Here is a 15,479-nt window from a genome sequence, read left to right on the forward strand (position 1 = left end):
GCTAAATATCGCTCTATCTTAAATTCATATTTTACGTCACTCGACGTCGTGCCGGTTCTGTCGCGAAACTTCGACAGGTCATAACTTCTTCGTTATAACTCAGATTTTGGCGTTCTTTATATGCACGGAAACCTTGTGACATATACTACAACTTGGTTAAGATTAATCCTTCTAAATAATCTTCCATCAAAAAGTCATTTTGATGCTTATCGTCTCTAAATCGACTAGCCCTGATCTACGGGCGTTACAATTATCTCCCCCTTAGGATGATTACGTCCCGGAATCATCAACGAAATAGGACTTGCATAATGATTCCACACGTTAATTATTCATCCTAGGTAATAACCGTAACTTCTATGTTTCCTCGAAAGAGTTTTAACTCTATGGCTTTCTTGACCGCAAACGATGCCCAATCTTGCATCTGCTTATCGTACTATGTTGTACCTTCAATCGTAACCTTCAAGTTACCAAATAAGTCCTCATTGTGGACTCCTTCTTCTTCTCAGGATAAATACTTCCCCTTATCTATTGTAACAAACCGATGGGTCGTGCTCTACTGACCTCTCATCGAATGATGCAATGCTTAGACTCAGGTCTCTTAGAGTTAAATTCCAAAATGGAATATACCTTCCTTCATATTCTAATGCGATATAATCACATTTCAGCATGTAGCATTTCTACCTACAAACTTCTTTTAACAACGAGAGCGACACTATCAATCGCATTAACTTCAACCTTCTGACTTAAGTCAGATGTTACATCTAACTCGGTCCTCTAGACCACGTAACAAACTCCTCATAGTCGGACTCAATTTAAACATGACCACTAGGGTCGGAACAAGAACCATATTACTAGTCATCTCCGAAACAATGGTAATGACATACCAGAATAAAATGGAATCAATCACTAGCTTCTTGGTAACCTTGCGACTTTCACTGATCCAAGTGCGAGTCCTGTGCTTCCGGTAGTATATGCATCTACTACCTTTCACACCTACTCATACTTGTCCCAAGTATTGTCTCGTAGTCGACCAAGTCACCATACAAGAAAATCAGACAATCATTCAACACATCAGTTAACAAAACTAGGGTTTATATTAATTCCTTGAAACGGTTACACAAAAGTTCAAGTTCACCCTATACTATGCCTCTAATAGGCTACACCACATGTTACTTTTCATATCGCTACTTTATAACTTGATCTTTAGATATAAGATCCTTATTCCTGATTCCTTGCATTGCCATCTGCTTCATCAAGGATCATTTGAAATGCTCTTGCCCTTGGCTTTGGCGGCGCCTCTAGCCTTGCTGCTTGATTTTTCCTTGGGCAGTCTTGCTTGAAGTGCCCCTCTTCGTTACATTCGTAACACAACTTTTTGTTGAAAATACATTCATCGGCGTAATGCCCATGCTTTCCACACTTGAAACATGTCACTTCCACGCCACATTTTCCTGAGTGCTTCTTCTTGCACTTATCGCACCACCGTGCCTCATCCCTTCCTCCTCCTCCAGACTTCGAGGATTTTCTTTTCTCATTAGAACCTGAAGTTCCTTCTAACTTTCTCTTCTCACCAACTTCGACCTTACTGTCAGTCCTCCCCTTGATCATATTCTCAACAGACTTGGCGGCCCAAATAGCTGCCTCTAGAGTAGGTGCCTGACGCACTGGCACCGCATACTCCCAAGGGAGTCCCTTTGCGTACCGGTCGACTTTTGTCAGCTCGTCTGGGACGATGCGTAAAGCAAACTCCATCTTGTCTGTGAAGGCATTAGTGTATTCATCCACTGACATGCTGCCTTTCTTCACTATCAGAAACTTATTCTCCAACTCCAATAGATTTTGAGCAGAGCAGAACTTGCGCTTGAATTGCACCAAGAACTCTGCCCAGGTCAGTTGCAGTGGCTCATTAGGACTTAGGATCTTCCCCAAAGTGTTCCACCAACGAACAGCCCCACCCCTGAACTGACGTACTGCATAGATAGTTTGCAACTCGCCTCTGCAGCCACAAGTCATGAAGGCTAACTCCATTTCAGAAATCCAATCCATAACTCCAATCGGATCCTCCTTTCCATTGAAGGTCGATGGTTTGCAAGTTAGAAAGTCCTTGTACTTGCATTCCATTCCATCATTCCTTCCACCATGGTTGTCTTGCCTAACTATCGGTGGTTTGGCTTGACCAACGGACCCACTGAAGTTTCCACCTTCCGAGTGCCCTTCATTTAATTCAGGCTCCTCCACACGAATTGACAGATCTTCATGATTCTGTTGAAGCAACCGTCTAGTCTCCTCCATTTGACGATCCAACATAGTTTGAATCATCATTTGTACACCAGCCATTGTTATCGGCTCGGGTGCTGCAGCTACGACAGGTATTTGCTCAATCACTGGTGGTTGATTCCTGTTTTCATCAGCATTTCCAACTCCACTTCTGGTTCTTACCATTTTTGATCTACACACCAACCAATGTGAATTCAGATCCTCAATCAAGACAGATAATTAAATCGTCCTTATTACTCCGAAATGTTTACATGCTAGTTCTAATATCGTAGCCATACGCTTAGAATCCTAAACACATAAGGTTTCCAGATCCGGTCGGCAACAGACCATAGATCCGAACAATTAATAGCATCAATATAGCTATCACACAAAACATTTAGCACGTAAAAGCATTCTAGGCATCACTCCTAAAATAAACTAGTGCTTGTGTCAATTTAGGTGTACTACCTAACATAATTTAGACACACTCCTCACATCATTACTTAGCATTCTAAGTTTAAGTCTAGAAATTTCCTACAAATTCCTAGTTCGCTTAAACTAATGCTCTGATACCAACTGTGACATCCCCATTTTTACGGCCAGAAAAGACCGACTTTGTTTATGCTTTATAAAAATCAGAGTACTTCTTTAATAAAAGTGTTGCGGAATTTGTCCCCAGAAAAACATGATAAATACGTTATTAAAACATTTTCGAAGAAACGTATTTTATTCATTTTAAAACGTTTGGGATGTCATCGTCAATACAGGAACATAAGCATAAACAGAACTTACATTTATTTACACTAATGATTTACATCTCCTTTATTCTCTCAGTGAATTATGTCTTCGCATTGATACCTGTCATACAAAGAAAACTGAGTGGGTCAGGCTTGGGAGCCTGGTGAGCATATAGGGTTTTCAACCCACAATAATACAATTATTATATTCAACCATCAAACAATCAACTCAATTACTCATCCCTATTATGTTTCTTAGGATTTTACCCTAGGAATTCAACTACTCGTCATTCCTTCATTCCTAAGGATTGACCTAAGGAATTTACACAAACTTCCATTGCTACATAAGGCGCATCTACCAACATCATCCTTTAAGCGCCTCTGCCAGGATTACGTCATACACTATGAGGCGCAACTGCCAAGTTTATGACCTTTTCTTTTAGGCGCATCTGCCGACATTATCTTATAAGCGCATCTGCCAAGATTACCTTATAAGCGCATCTGCTATTATTATGAAAATCTCTATTTGGCGCATCTGCCGACTTTATCCTATAAGCGCATCTGCTAGGATCACTCTATAAGCGCATCTTCTTTTATTATGACAATCTCTATTTGGCGCATCTGCCAACATTTATCCTATAAGCGCATCTGCTAGGATTACGACATTCACTACTTGGTGCATCTACCGATATTATTCTACAGCACATCTGCTAGTCTTATGACATTCTTTAATTGGTGCATCTACCAATATCGTTCTTAATCATCTTTCATACCTCATCATTTTATCACATACCAACTAACTCATCTACCTATGTTCTACCCAACATATTTGTAGATCTAGAATACACATACAGTTTATCTCATTTTAAAACTATGTAAAACATTCATTCCATACTCATCTCAAATAAACAACAATATATAAACACATAGCACGTATTTTATACCAAATACTTCATATTCATGTGTTAGAAGAAAGTAACCATATACTCCCCCAAATGTACACTTAATACATTCAAACAATACTTGTATTATACCCGTGTTTATGAAAGGGACTATACATCCATCCATATAAACAACTTTATATTATCCACGTAGCACGTATTTCAACGAAAATACTTAATAATTATGCATTAGAAGAAAGTAACTATGCACTTACGCATATAAACAACAATATATATAAATATACACATAACACGTATTTCATAAAATACTTCATATTTATGTGTAAGATGAAAGTGACTATACACTCACTTGATCAGAAGATGATCTGATAGCACTACGTCTTGCAGAAGTAGTGTCTCTTCGTAGATCTGGAAGATCTTCACAAAAACCGGCTCCTCGCGGGCAGGGCTTCGGCTCGGGAATAACGCTCTTCGGGATTCTCGGGGCTTTGGATCTCGCTTTGGCGCTTGGGAATGATACCGGGGCTTCGGGATATGATTGGCACGCAAATCGAGGCAAAACTTAGAGAGAGGGAAGAGTTTGAACAAGAGAAAATGGCTGATTTCGAGTTCTATTTATAGGCTGAGGGTCTGGGATTACGCGGGGCGTAATCTCAAATTACGCAGGGCGTACTCAGTACGCAGGGCGTACTCGGTTACGCGGGGCGTACTTTGACGTCACTGCATGCGTCGATCTGTGGCACTCGAGTATTGGTCAGACAAGTTGCATCCGACTGAGTACGCGGGGCGTACTCAATTACGCGGGGCGTAATTGACTCGTCGAACTTCTAAATTGCGTAACTTTCGCATACGAGCTCCGTTTTCTACGTTCTTTATATCCACGCGAAGGTCAGACCATACTCTACAACTTTCATTTAGACTCCGTCGGCTAATTTTGACTTTTATTTTTATTATTTATTTTTAGAAGGCCGGGACAGAAAAACTTCATTATAAATTCATAACTTCTTCGTCTGACGTCCGTTCTCGCCTAACTTTTCATCGTTTCGCTACTAACAACGAGATCTTCGATTCTCATTTAGATTGTTTCGGCTAAAAACCGCTCGATCTCAAATCGAGTATTTGTGCTGCATACTGCTAAGTCAAAACTTAGAAAAATCATAACTTCCTCATACGAAGTCAGATTTGGGCGTTCCTTTTATGCACGCTCTCGGTTTAACGAAATCTACGACTTTCCTTTAGATCGTTAAGGCTAAATATCGCTCTATCTTAAATTCATATTTTACGTCACTCGACGTCGTGCCGGTTCTGTCGCGAAACTTCGACAGGTCATAACTTCTTTGTTATAACTCAGATTTTGGCGTTCTTTATATGCACGGAAACCTTGTGACATATACTACAACTTGGTTAAGATTAATCCTTCTAAATAATCTTCCATCAAAAAGTCATTTTGATGCTTATCGTCTCTAAATCGACTAGCCCTGATCTACGGGCGTTACACTGTGGCCGCAGATCGACTTTCCCTCCTTTCCAGTGAAGACGAGAACCACCAATGGTTCCATTCCTCTACTATCGTTCGAGTTAGCAAACAGCGTTGGGGAGTTCCGCGGCCGTCAGCCACTACGGTTGCTGCTAGCGCTGCTGCCACCATGCTATCTCTTTTCCGCCGCCCTTAACTGCCGTGTATGGGTGGTCGTGAGTGGGATTCAGTATTGTGTGCGTGTGTTTCACGTGTAAGGGATGTGAGATCGTTCCTTGGCCGGAGATTCGAGGAAAACCCGGTGGCAACACCGTAGGTGGGTGTGTTTTAGTGGTTGTGTATGCGTATATTATTAGTATGTATGTGTATGTTTTTGGATGGTATTGTAAATTGTACAAATGGAATAATGGAAAGAAAGTCAAAACCACCACCTTGAGGTGGTGGCTGCCGCCACCGGCCGCCGTGTTGGGTGGCGGTGTGTCTCGTTTGCATTTTTGGACTCGTTTGAGGAATGCTTGGCCAAAGTGGGCCGAATGAAACCCTAATGGGCCCAATAAGGCCCAATATGACCTAAAAGCCCAATCAATGGACTAATGGGCTAGTATTGGGTTGGAAAACCCTAATTAGGGTTTGGAAAACCTTAATAGCATAAAACCCTAATTCTTGAGAATTAATCGACACGCACACGAGATTATTTAATAACTTGAAATATTAAATAATAATTATTGGAAAATTACCCTAAGGAAATAGTGGACTTAGTGAATTAAGTCCTTAATGGATTAAGTCCTTAATGGGTTAAGTAGGAACACTTAACCCTAACCGTCATTTCATGTGAAAACCCTAATTCCACTTGGGCTTTGGGTTGGTCCTTCCTAGTGGGCTTTGGTGATTGGATTATTGAAGGGTTGTCCAAGAACAAGTTAATAGACCAAAATAAGTAGATGGGCTTTAGGATAAGGCCCATGTGAGGACTTGGGCCCAATTTGGAAAATTGGACCATAATTGAGCCTTTATGATTATGTGATATTAGGCCATGGGAATACCAAGAGTTTGGACTAGAATAATTGAATGGGCCTTAAGGAAAGATCATGTAGAGGTCTGGGCCTAATTTGGAAAATTGGGCCATATGTTGGGCTTTGCCCCATTACTTGACTTTTGAGCTTTTGGAGTGTGAGGTTGTCTTGGGTATTGGAACCCAATTATTAATTAGGTATTGTTTGATGTTGACAGTTCGGGAATCTATCAACCAGCAGCTGGAGTTTTATATACGGGACTTCAGCAGTGCCAGGTGAGTTCTCCTCATTATATCAACAGGGTTTACGACACCAAGGCCGACCCTAAATGATTTACATCCTAGTTTAGGATGGTTGCTATGTTAGATTACATCCTGGATTAGGATGGTTGCTATGTTAGTAATCTGTTTGATTGATATCATGGTTGTAGGATGGTTTTTATGTTAGAGATCAGTTAGATCTGTATGACTATCTGCTATTGCATGCTAGCATATGATATTTATGTGCACATGTTTATTGGTTTGGAGAAAGGTTTGAGGCAGGTCCTGTTATGTGCAGTAGGCCAAGACACCATGGGCGGACCAGGTAGACTGCAGGCCCGGGCCGGGTAAATCTAGTCAGGCCGAAGGCCCAGTGAGCGGTCCGGATAGGCTGAAGGCCCTGAGGAGGGCGGTCCAGACGTGCCGAGGGCTCAGAGAGCGGTCCAGATAGACTGAGGACCGGGATTTGGTCTAGTTATACTGATGGCTATATCTGCATGGTGTTGGTATTTTGGGGGTAACTCACTAAGTCTTCGAGCTTACATTTATCGATTACAATTTCAGGTATTCAGATGATCGTGGGAAGGTGAATGCGTGATCGTGCACCTCCTTACATTTTCATGATTTATTTTGGGGATACTATGATGTTTAAATTATTTTGAAAGTAAACTGTAAAAACTTAATGGTTTTAAATGTTTTAAAAGTTTTAAATTGGCTTGAATTTTATAGGTGTTACAGTAGGGACCTTCCGAGTTAAAAAAATAAGTTAGGGACCAAACGCGCAAATTACCATAAACAATAGGAACCATTCGTGTAATTTACTCTAACTAATATCATTCATAGTTCATTTATGTTGTTATCAATTTAGTGTTTAACTTGAGCATGACCATTGCCTTGTCATCCATAAATCGATAGGCCTAGTTATTTGACAATAAGAGCTAGATAATTGGTAATCAATATAATCTATCCACTAGAAATCAACTATAGGAGAAATGAAATGGGATCTAGACAGAAGTGTTCTTTTAATTCTTGAAGTTACTTTGTTTTCGTTGCTTGCTTGTTTGATAGTTGATATTAAGTTATTCTGATCTTGAAAAATCAGTAAAAACCCTCCAAATCATAGTTTGTTTAATAGTTTAATTAGAAGTAGTTAATTATTAAATTGAATTCCTTTCCCTATGATCGACACCTTACTTACTTGAGCTACACTATAAACTGACTAGGTACACTGCCTATAGGTGCATAGATAGTAAAAGTTTGTTATGTTATAAATTTAAAACTAAGTAGGTACTTTGTGAACCCATCAAGTTTTTGGTGCCGTCGACAGGTAACGACTTATTTCAATTATATTGTAACTTCTTTTAGTTATTTGATCCTTTTTGTGGGGTAAAAACCAAAAAAAGTTACTTTGGTTTCATTCGTTTAATTTGTTTTTCTTTCTGAGACGTAACCACATCTTGGTTATCCTCACCACGTCGTGGTCTTGCTTTAGTTAATTATTAGTTTAGTGATTTTTATTCCTTTTACGTGCTTTTGTTTTGTTTCAGTGATGTATGACCTGAGGATCTAAAACACCTATTGTTCCTCCACTAGAAGATCTAGAATCCGCTTTCCACAAGAAGAAAGACAAGAAGGGCGAATCGAGCAACACTTTCAAATCCGACAAATTCGAACTTTTTGAAAGGACGCCGATAAGAAGTGAATCAGATACGAACTAGAATGCTCTACCAAAGGAAGTTCAAATGATTTAGAGCTAAAAAATCGAAGAAGAAGAAATGACGAATATCACGAGAATGACGATGGGAAACTATAAGAAATGGATCCGAGAAAATAACGGACCAGGTTTACTTCCACCCGAGATACAACCTGAGAGAAGTTTTGAGTTCAAGGGACATATTCTATCCATGCTCAAGGACATACCTTTCACCAAGAAAAAGTATGAAGATGCTTTCAAGCATATTGATGGGTTCAAAGACATTGCCAATTATTTTCATGTTCATAACGTGCCAAGAGAATTAGTGCTACTAAAGATGCTTTCGGTCACTTTTACCGGTGAAGTAAAAGTTTGGTTGAAATCTCTTGCACCCAGATCCATTACTACTTGGGACACCCTTCATGAAGCTTTTATTGAGCAATTTAACCCACCTTCCCATATCTCAAAGCTCAAAAAGAAGATAACTAATTTTCAACAAGAGTTGGAGAGTCTCTATATGAAGCATGAGAGAGGTACAAAGGATTGCTTAGAAGTTGCCCCCAACATTATTTGAATGTCCAACAAGAAGTTTCTATTTTCTATGATGGGGTGAATGTCACAACTAGACAACTTCTTGACACCCAAGGGCCAATGACGAAGAAGGAATCAAATGCTATTAAAGAGTTAACTGAAGAGTTTGTAAAACACTCACGAGAGTACCATAATCCAAGAGAGGATATTACAAGAGGAAAATGAGATGGAGGAAATGAGAACCTTGCTGCAATCATAGCTAAACTTGACTTTGTGGATAGGCGAATGATAAAGTTAGATCAATCCATTCATGCCATAAGAGTTGGTTGTGATAATTGTAGTGGTCCATATTTGACAAAGGATTGTGATTTAGATGAAAATGGGAACCACAAGACACAAGTGTTTTATTCGAGTGGTGACATGTATGATGAAGATTGGAGGAAGCCTAAGAATGAATGGTTGCCATATGAAGAGTTTAAGAAACAGAAAGATGAGAAGTATAGACAAACCGGTCAAGGTTGCCATATGAAGAGTACAAGGAACTAAGGCTATGTTTGTAATAGTATTTTAGAACCTTTTTATTTTTACGTTGTAACCTATGTTTCAATATTAATTGGGACATCCATGGTGTTTTAATAAAATGAAGTAACTTACGTTATCTTAAATTGTTTTAATTAAATTGGGATTTTCCGCAACACAATAACTTAAAGCGTAAAGAAAAAATTTTAATTAGTTGTGAAAAGTGGGAGATGTCAAATAATAAGATGGCAAACTATCTAAATAGTTTTAAAATATCATTGAACTAAAAATAAATAGAATCTATCAAACGTTTATTTTTGTTTTTAAATGATCATTATAACAGGAAAAATCTACTATTTTACAGTGGTTTTTTAAAAACAAAAATAAACATATTACAATCATGGTCTTTTAAAAACAAAATTAAAAGTGTGTTAGCTTCTTACAACATTTATTTAGTTTAATGGTATTCTAAAATGTTTTCGATAATTTATTACACATTTATGTCATATACTCTACTAAAAGGAAATGCTTATTTAAGTCATCCAATGTTTTTTTGTTTTATTTCGTCCAAACACTTAAAATTGATTAGTGGATGTTGGGATTGCCTATTTTAAACCACTTATGTTTTTTTGTAAAATTATTTATTAGTTTACATGGTACCAAAACATAATTTAAGAAATAATGTTTGGATTAGTTTATACACTATCAAAACATAGCAAAACGATAAGTTACTTTTAAAATTTGTAAAGTTATGGTTATACATGTAAATAACTAACAATGACATGTTTAGTAGGAAAATGATATAGGTGTTGCTTGTCATGAAAGAAGAAAAACGAGACTAAATTTTTTTCAGGTTAAAACATGGGTAGTGATTCTTCCAAGACTTATTTTTATTCATCCACATAATTTTATTGTTAATTGACAAAATTGCCCCTTATGACTTCATCTAAAAACTTTAAACTTTGTAAGTGTGATGCCCTTGTATCTGTCAGATGCTTTTTCTTTCCACGCCGGCAGCCCCTTTTCCTGCGCAAAACCTTTCCTGCGTCGTTGTAAATCCATCCTCACAAATGGAAGCAAAAATACTCCCTTTCCAATACAACTCAAAGATCCAAAACCCTACCTAGGTTAAAAGATCATTTCTGATGGTGATCATACAACTTGAAGAGGATGAAGAACATCAAAAACTCTCACTCTCTCACGACCAAGGATTAAGATGAAGGTTTGTAGGGAAGGTCTTTGAGCAACATTGGCTCTCTTTTCCCCTTTTCGACCCAAAAGGCCACCCCTATCTCATCATTATTCATCCTTGTTCCATTGAAAACGACAATGACGGTGAAGATGATGATGTAGATCGTCGACGATGCACACAAACAAACCCAGGAGAGCCCCTTCGCCGAAGATTTCGCCTTCAACCCTTGTGTTTTTGTTGTGGTGGTGGTGTTCAGAGATTTCGTCGGAGGTGATTAGCGAAGATTTCTACAGATTTCTAATGGTGGTGTTGGTCTGAGATTTTCACCAAACAACCCTTCACTCCATAAACTGATAAACACCATTAATGTCATCACTTGCAGGTGTAAGGGGAGTTAAATCGAAGAACTGATTTCAAAACAATAAAAAAAACTTTTCACTGTCAACAATTTTCAAAGGGTTATTTTTCAAAGTTTTCAAATTGATTAATGTATTTCCTACAAGAAGCAAACCAAAAGACGGAAAGAAGGGTGTGTCTCCAGCATACCCAAGAAGGAAGAAAGACCCCCCTATGTTAATTTGGAAATAAATGTTTGGGTTTCTCTCTCTTCTGTAAATCTAACGAGGGGCATAGTTGTCAATTAAATTTAAAATTCAGTGGATAGATAAAAAAAGACATGGAAAAACCAGCACCCTTAAAACATTAGTAAATTGGTTTTAGGGAAAAAAAATGGAATATGAGCCATTTCAAATCTACTTTTGTTTATTCTAGTTTAGGGGTGTAAACGAGCCGAGCCGAGCCCGAGTCTGACCAAGCTCGAGCTCGGCTCGTTTAATTTGAGGAAGCTCAAGTTCGAGCTCGAGCTCGATTCGAGCCTTAAAATGAAGCTCGAGCTCGGCTCATGAACAATTTAGTGGACTCGCGAGCCTAATCGAGCCTAAACGAGCCTCTATATATATATATATATATATATATATATATATATATATATATATATATATATATATATAGAGAGAGAGAGAGAGAGAGAGAGAGAGAGAGAGAGAGAGAGAGAGAGAGACTCGTTTAAGCTCGTTTAGGCTCGCGAGCCCCATTAATTTAAGCTCGGCTCGAACTCGTTTAGTAAACGAGCCTCATATCTAGGCTCGAGCTCGGCTCGGGATCGTTTAATTCGATCTCGAGTCGAGCTTTTAACGAGTCGATCCCGAGTAGCTCACGAGTAGCTCGGCTCAGTTACACCCCTAGTCTAGTTCCATAAAATCTTACCAAACCAAAAAAAAAATGTTAATATAATTAATTTTCATGTTTTATACTTTGATTTACAAAATCCATACAAAACAAGGAAACAAATAAAAACGAGTTGAAGGAGAAGACGAATGTAGACCAAAACGTCCTTAATGAATGTCATGTGCATGACGCATGACGTCTCATATCTTTATTGACAACTTTTATCATAAAGGCAAAAGTAAAAAGTATATGGACTAATATTGTAAATTAAGAATATGTTGGAGGACTATTCTTGTAGTTTACTCTCCTTCTCACAATTTACATGTGTCACCCTTATCTAACACATGTTTTTGCAGTTCGCACACATATTGTATTTTCTCGCGGGACCTACCAAATCGTTTCTGTAGAGTCTAGAAGATAGACCACATCCATTGTTGTATTTGTATGCAAGAAGCAGAGAGCTCCAAAGTCGAAGCTCAATTCCCACTTTTCTTCAACCAATGGAAGCACTTATTGTCGCATTTTGACTCACGTACACATTCCTTCCACCTCCTTATATAAACCTCATTTGTTTAATTTCATTTTCATTTTCAATTTCAATTCCGGAGAGGCAGAATTGGATTTCCACACTTACAGATTAAGAAGCCAAGAGGAGAGACTCGGTGCGGATTAATTCTCCCCTCAGATCCTCTTTAATCTCGCTATATATAATACCTTTGATTCAAGGTTTTTTCTTCAGCATTTGTGATTCGTGGTTTTTTTTTTGTTCTTCTTACCTTGTTTTATGCGATTACTTTGTATCTCTTGTGATAATAGAGTTTTGATTCATCAAGTTACGTGGAAATTCTACCAATTAGTTGATTTTATACGGAATTGTTTTTTTTCTTTTTCAACTTTAACGTACCAAAATTGTTATTATCATGCTTATTTTTCAGATTTTTAACCCCATGTAACTGTCTTTTTTGTAGTTTTTACAATGTTTTGATATAGTTATTGGTTTTTTTTTTCTCCGAGAACAATAAATGTATAACAGGAACTGTGGTATCTAATTGTTTGAGAAAGAAGAAAGTAAGAAACTTGAATCTACTGTTTTCATGAATTTTGTTGATCTTCTATTTCTTCTTCCATGTTTGTTATGTCAGAAAAATTTGAGGGTTGTTCACTTTCTAACTTCCTTAACTACCACTTTACAACTTTATTTTGTTTAATAATGATGTTATTCTTTATTTTTTGCCATTGTTTTATAAACAAAACCTTAAAGGTTCCATGGATTGCAAGAAAACACATATGATGCCTGATGAAAATTACAAAATAATAATAATAATAATAACAAATAAATAAAATCCAAAGCCTTGATTACCTAGGGTTTGAGGCAAACATTTTTGAGAAAAGTGTAGGGGAAAATGGTTTATTGGCATATGTATTTAAACTATAAACTGTTTCTTTCTTTTAATATTACCTTTTCATTACTATCTTTTAGTTCTTAATCTTTCTTTATTTCACTTGAACGTTTTAAGAATTGCTTGGGTTTTTATATATTTAATATAGTATTACCTATTTTAGTTTTTAATCTGCTTGGTATATATTAAACCTTTTTCTAGATGAATAAAAGTGAAAATTCAACAGGTGGATGTAGTTATTTTCATTTTCAAGTGTATGATTAGTTTCTTGTCTGCAGACTATGGATCTCATAGGTGGACCCCAGAAGATTTTACACAAAATCTCACTGGTATATATTATTCTTCTTGCTAATTTCATTGTTAAATGCTAACAAGAAGCCATCTTCAAGGTGTCTGATAGTAAATAACATGTGTTCATTTGTATTCAATTTGTTATTCAGGATGATCACATGATACTTCTGTTGCTGTGGCACATTCTTCATTTAATTGTTCAAGTCATATACTTTGTTTGGGAGAAGATGCGTGCAATTGAAAGCTATCTTATAGCAAATGGAATTGTGAAAACATATGAAGATCTGAATTTAGACAGAGTGAAGTATCTTGGAATTGTGGTGGATAGTGATGAAGCTCGTGAAACCTCAAAAGTTATTGAACTTTTGGAGTGGATTTCAGATATTGGTGTGAAAAAGGTCTGCCTTTATGACAGAGAAGGTAAATTTGTATATGACTTTATAAATTACATCACATAATATATTAACATGTAGTACTGATGTTTGTATGTATGTATGTACGTATGTAGGAGTGTTGAAGAAGTCCAAGGAACTGTTCATGGAGAAATTTGATTCTATGGTATATTCTTGAATCTTGATATATTATATAAAAGAATGAAAGTACAATAATATAATCCTTTAAAATCGGTTTCAATCTCTATTGCAGGAGAATTCAGAAACTAATCAAAAAAGGAAAATGGATTTTGAATTTGTTTCAATCGTTGATGGAAAAGAAACAGTTGCTAAAGCAGCGAATCTGCTATATAAAAAGTATTATTCTGATCCAAATTCAGAAAAACCATTCTTTACTGAAACCTATTTGACCGAAGCACTGAGGATCCTAGGTATTTTTTTTTTATTTTACTTTCGCACTTTTTGTGCATATGGTAAAAAAAAACTAAAACATATATAATTATGACATAATTATTTTACGTGCTACTAGGTTCTAATGAGCCGGATCCTGATCTTATACTGATTTATGGTCCCACAAGGTGCCACCTTGGTTTTCCAGCATGGCGTATTCGTTATACAGAGATGGTGTAAGTCTAGTCACCTTTATTTTAGTAGAATTTGGGTTGAAAAAAGAAGTTGACTTCTTTGAATTTTGACTTTTTTTTATGTGAGATAGACACATGGGATCATTGAAGAACAAGAAGTTTGGTTTGATTTTGAAAGCCATCAACAAATACACCAAGGTGAAGCAGAACTACGGTGAGTTTACTAGATCTGTTATTTGTTGATAACTTATATGTCCAAACAAGCATTATACGCATTAAGTTTTTATAAATAACGCTCTTTTTTTCTATATTTTATATGTTTTGACATATACCTTAATTAATTACCAGGTTCTTAAGATACTATGGGTACGAGGAATCTTGTTACATGTGGTTATGAGGTTAAGGGGAGTAATAACCTTATGTAAATCTTCCCCATGTGATTTTTTTCTTGGTTTTGTATTTATGTCAATAAAAACACTAGACAAGAAGTTGATTCTGTATATAAATGTAGCAGAATCTCTGTGTTTTGTGCATGTATGAACAATTGGGATGAATGTATGATTGTATTATTGTAATATGGCTACTGAGAAATGGAGATGGGATCTAAACAATTGGGATCAATAAATGTTTGTGTTTTTAAATATTTAGAAAACCAAAAGTTGTTTATCTTATTTATTATTGTTGGGATATCTTCTTATGTATGGCTATTGTGATAATTAGATGACTTCGATATCTATTTAGATCATGTTGAATACACTTTGTGAAATGTTTTGACCCTAGTATGCTTCGGTATCACAAAACCACCAACAATTTTTCCCCATTTTGAGTGCAATCCTTGATTTACGAAACAACATATATACAAACCAAAGCTCATGCTGTCTTCAAAATTTCCATCTTAGTATATTACACATTCCAAATTCTTGATAATCAAGGGGTGTTACTTTGGTAGTTGGTACAAACTTTTTAACTCACTAGACTATAACAAGTTGTGTTTCATTATCCATT

The 15,479-nt window shown here is 36.9% G+C and overlaps 1 protein-coding gene and 1 non-coding gene across 4 annotated transcripts; one reads left to right on the forward strand and one right to left on the reverse strand.

Moving 5' to 3' along the window:
• Positions 1-8,804: 8,804 nt before the first annotated feature.
• LOC111892963 (small nucleolar RNA R71) lies at positions 8,805-8,910 on the reverse strand. Its single transcript, XR_002850745.1, has one exon. It is a non-coding gene; the product is annotated as a small nucleolar RNA R71 (small nucleolar RNA).
• Positions 8,911-12,231: 3,321 nt separating this feature from the next.
• On the forward strand, positions 12,232-15,117 carry LOC111892958 (uncharacterized). 3 transcript variants are annotated; one of them, XM_023889036.3, is made up of 8 exons: positions 12,232-12,533; positions 13,486-13,536; positions 13,648-13,918; positions 14,007-14,056; positions 14,144-14,321; positions 14,420-14,516; positions 14,606-14,688; positions 14,823-15,117. In XM_023889036.3, the coding sequence occupies exons 2-8, from the start codon at positions 13,489-13,491 to the stop codon at positions 14,828-14,830; spliced, it is 735 nt and encodes a 244-aa protein (XP_023744804.1). In that variant the 5' UTR covers positions 12,232-12,533; positions 13,486-13,488; the 3' UTR covers positions 14,831-15,117. The 3 variants fall into 3 exon arrangements, with proteins under 3 accessions (XP_023744804.1, XP_023744805.1, XP_023744806.1); XM_023889037.2 differs by having other exon boundaries at positions 12,232-12,469; XM_023889038.2 differs by having other exon boundaries at positions 12,246-12,339.
• The last annotated feature ends 362 nt before the right edge of the window (positions 15,118-15,479 follow it).

Source organism: Lactuca sativa, chromosome 5 (genome assembly GCF_002870075.4).
Source record: "Lactuca sativa cultivar Salinas chromosome 5, Lsat_Salinas_v11, whole genome shotgun sequence".
NCBI lineage: Eukaryota > Viridiplantae > Streptophyta > Magnoliopsida > Asterales > Asteraceae > Lactuca > Lactuca sativa.

Bases quoted from the DNA above. Each gene is read 5' to 3' on its own strand.
- LOC111892958 (XM_023889036.3), top strand. From the start codon at position 13,489: ATGGATCTCATAGGTGGACCCCAGAAGATTTTACACAAAATCTCACTG. The intron at 14,057-14,143 runs GTATATTCTTGA...TCTCTATTGCAG, and splicing joins TGGAGAAATTTGATTCTATG to GAGAATTCAGAAACTAATCA. The intron at 14,517-14,605 runs GTAAGTCTAGTC...TATGTGAGATAG, and splicing joins ATTCGTTATACAGAGATGGT to ACACATGGGATCATTGAAGA.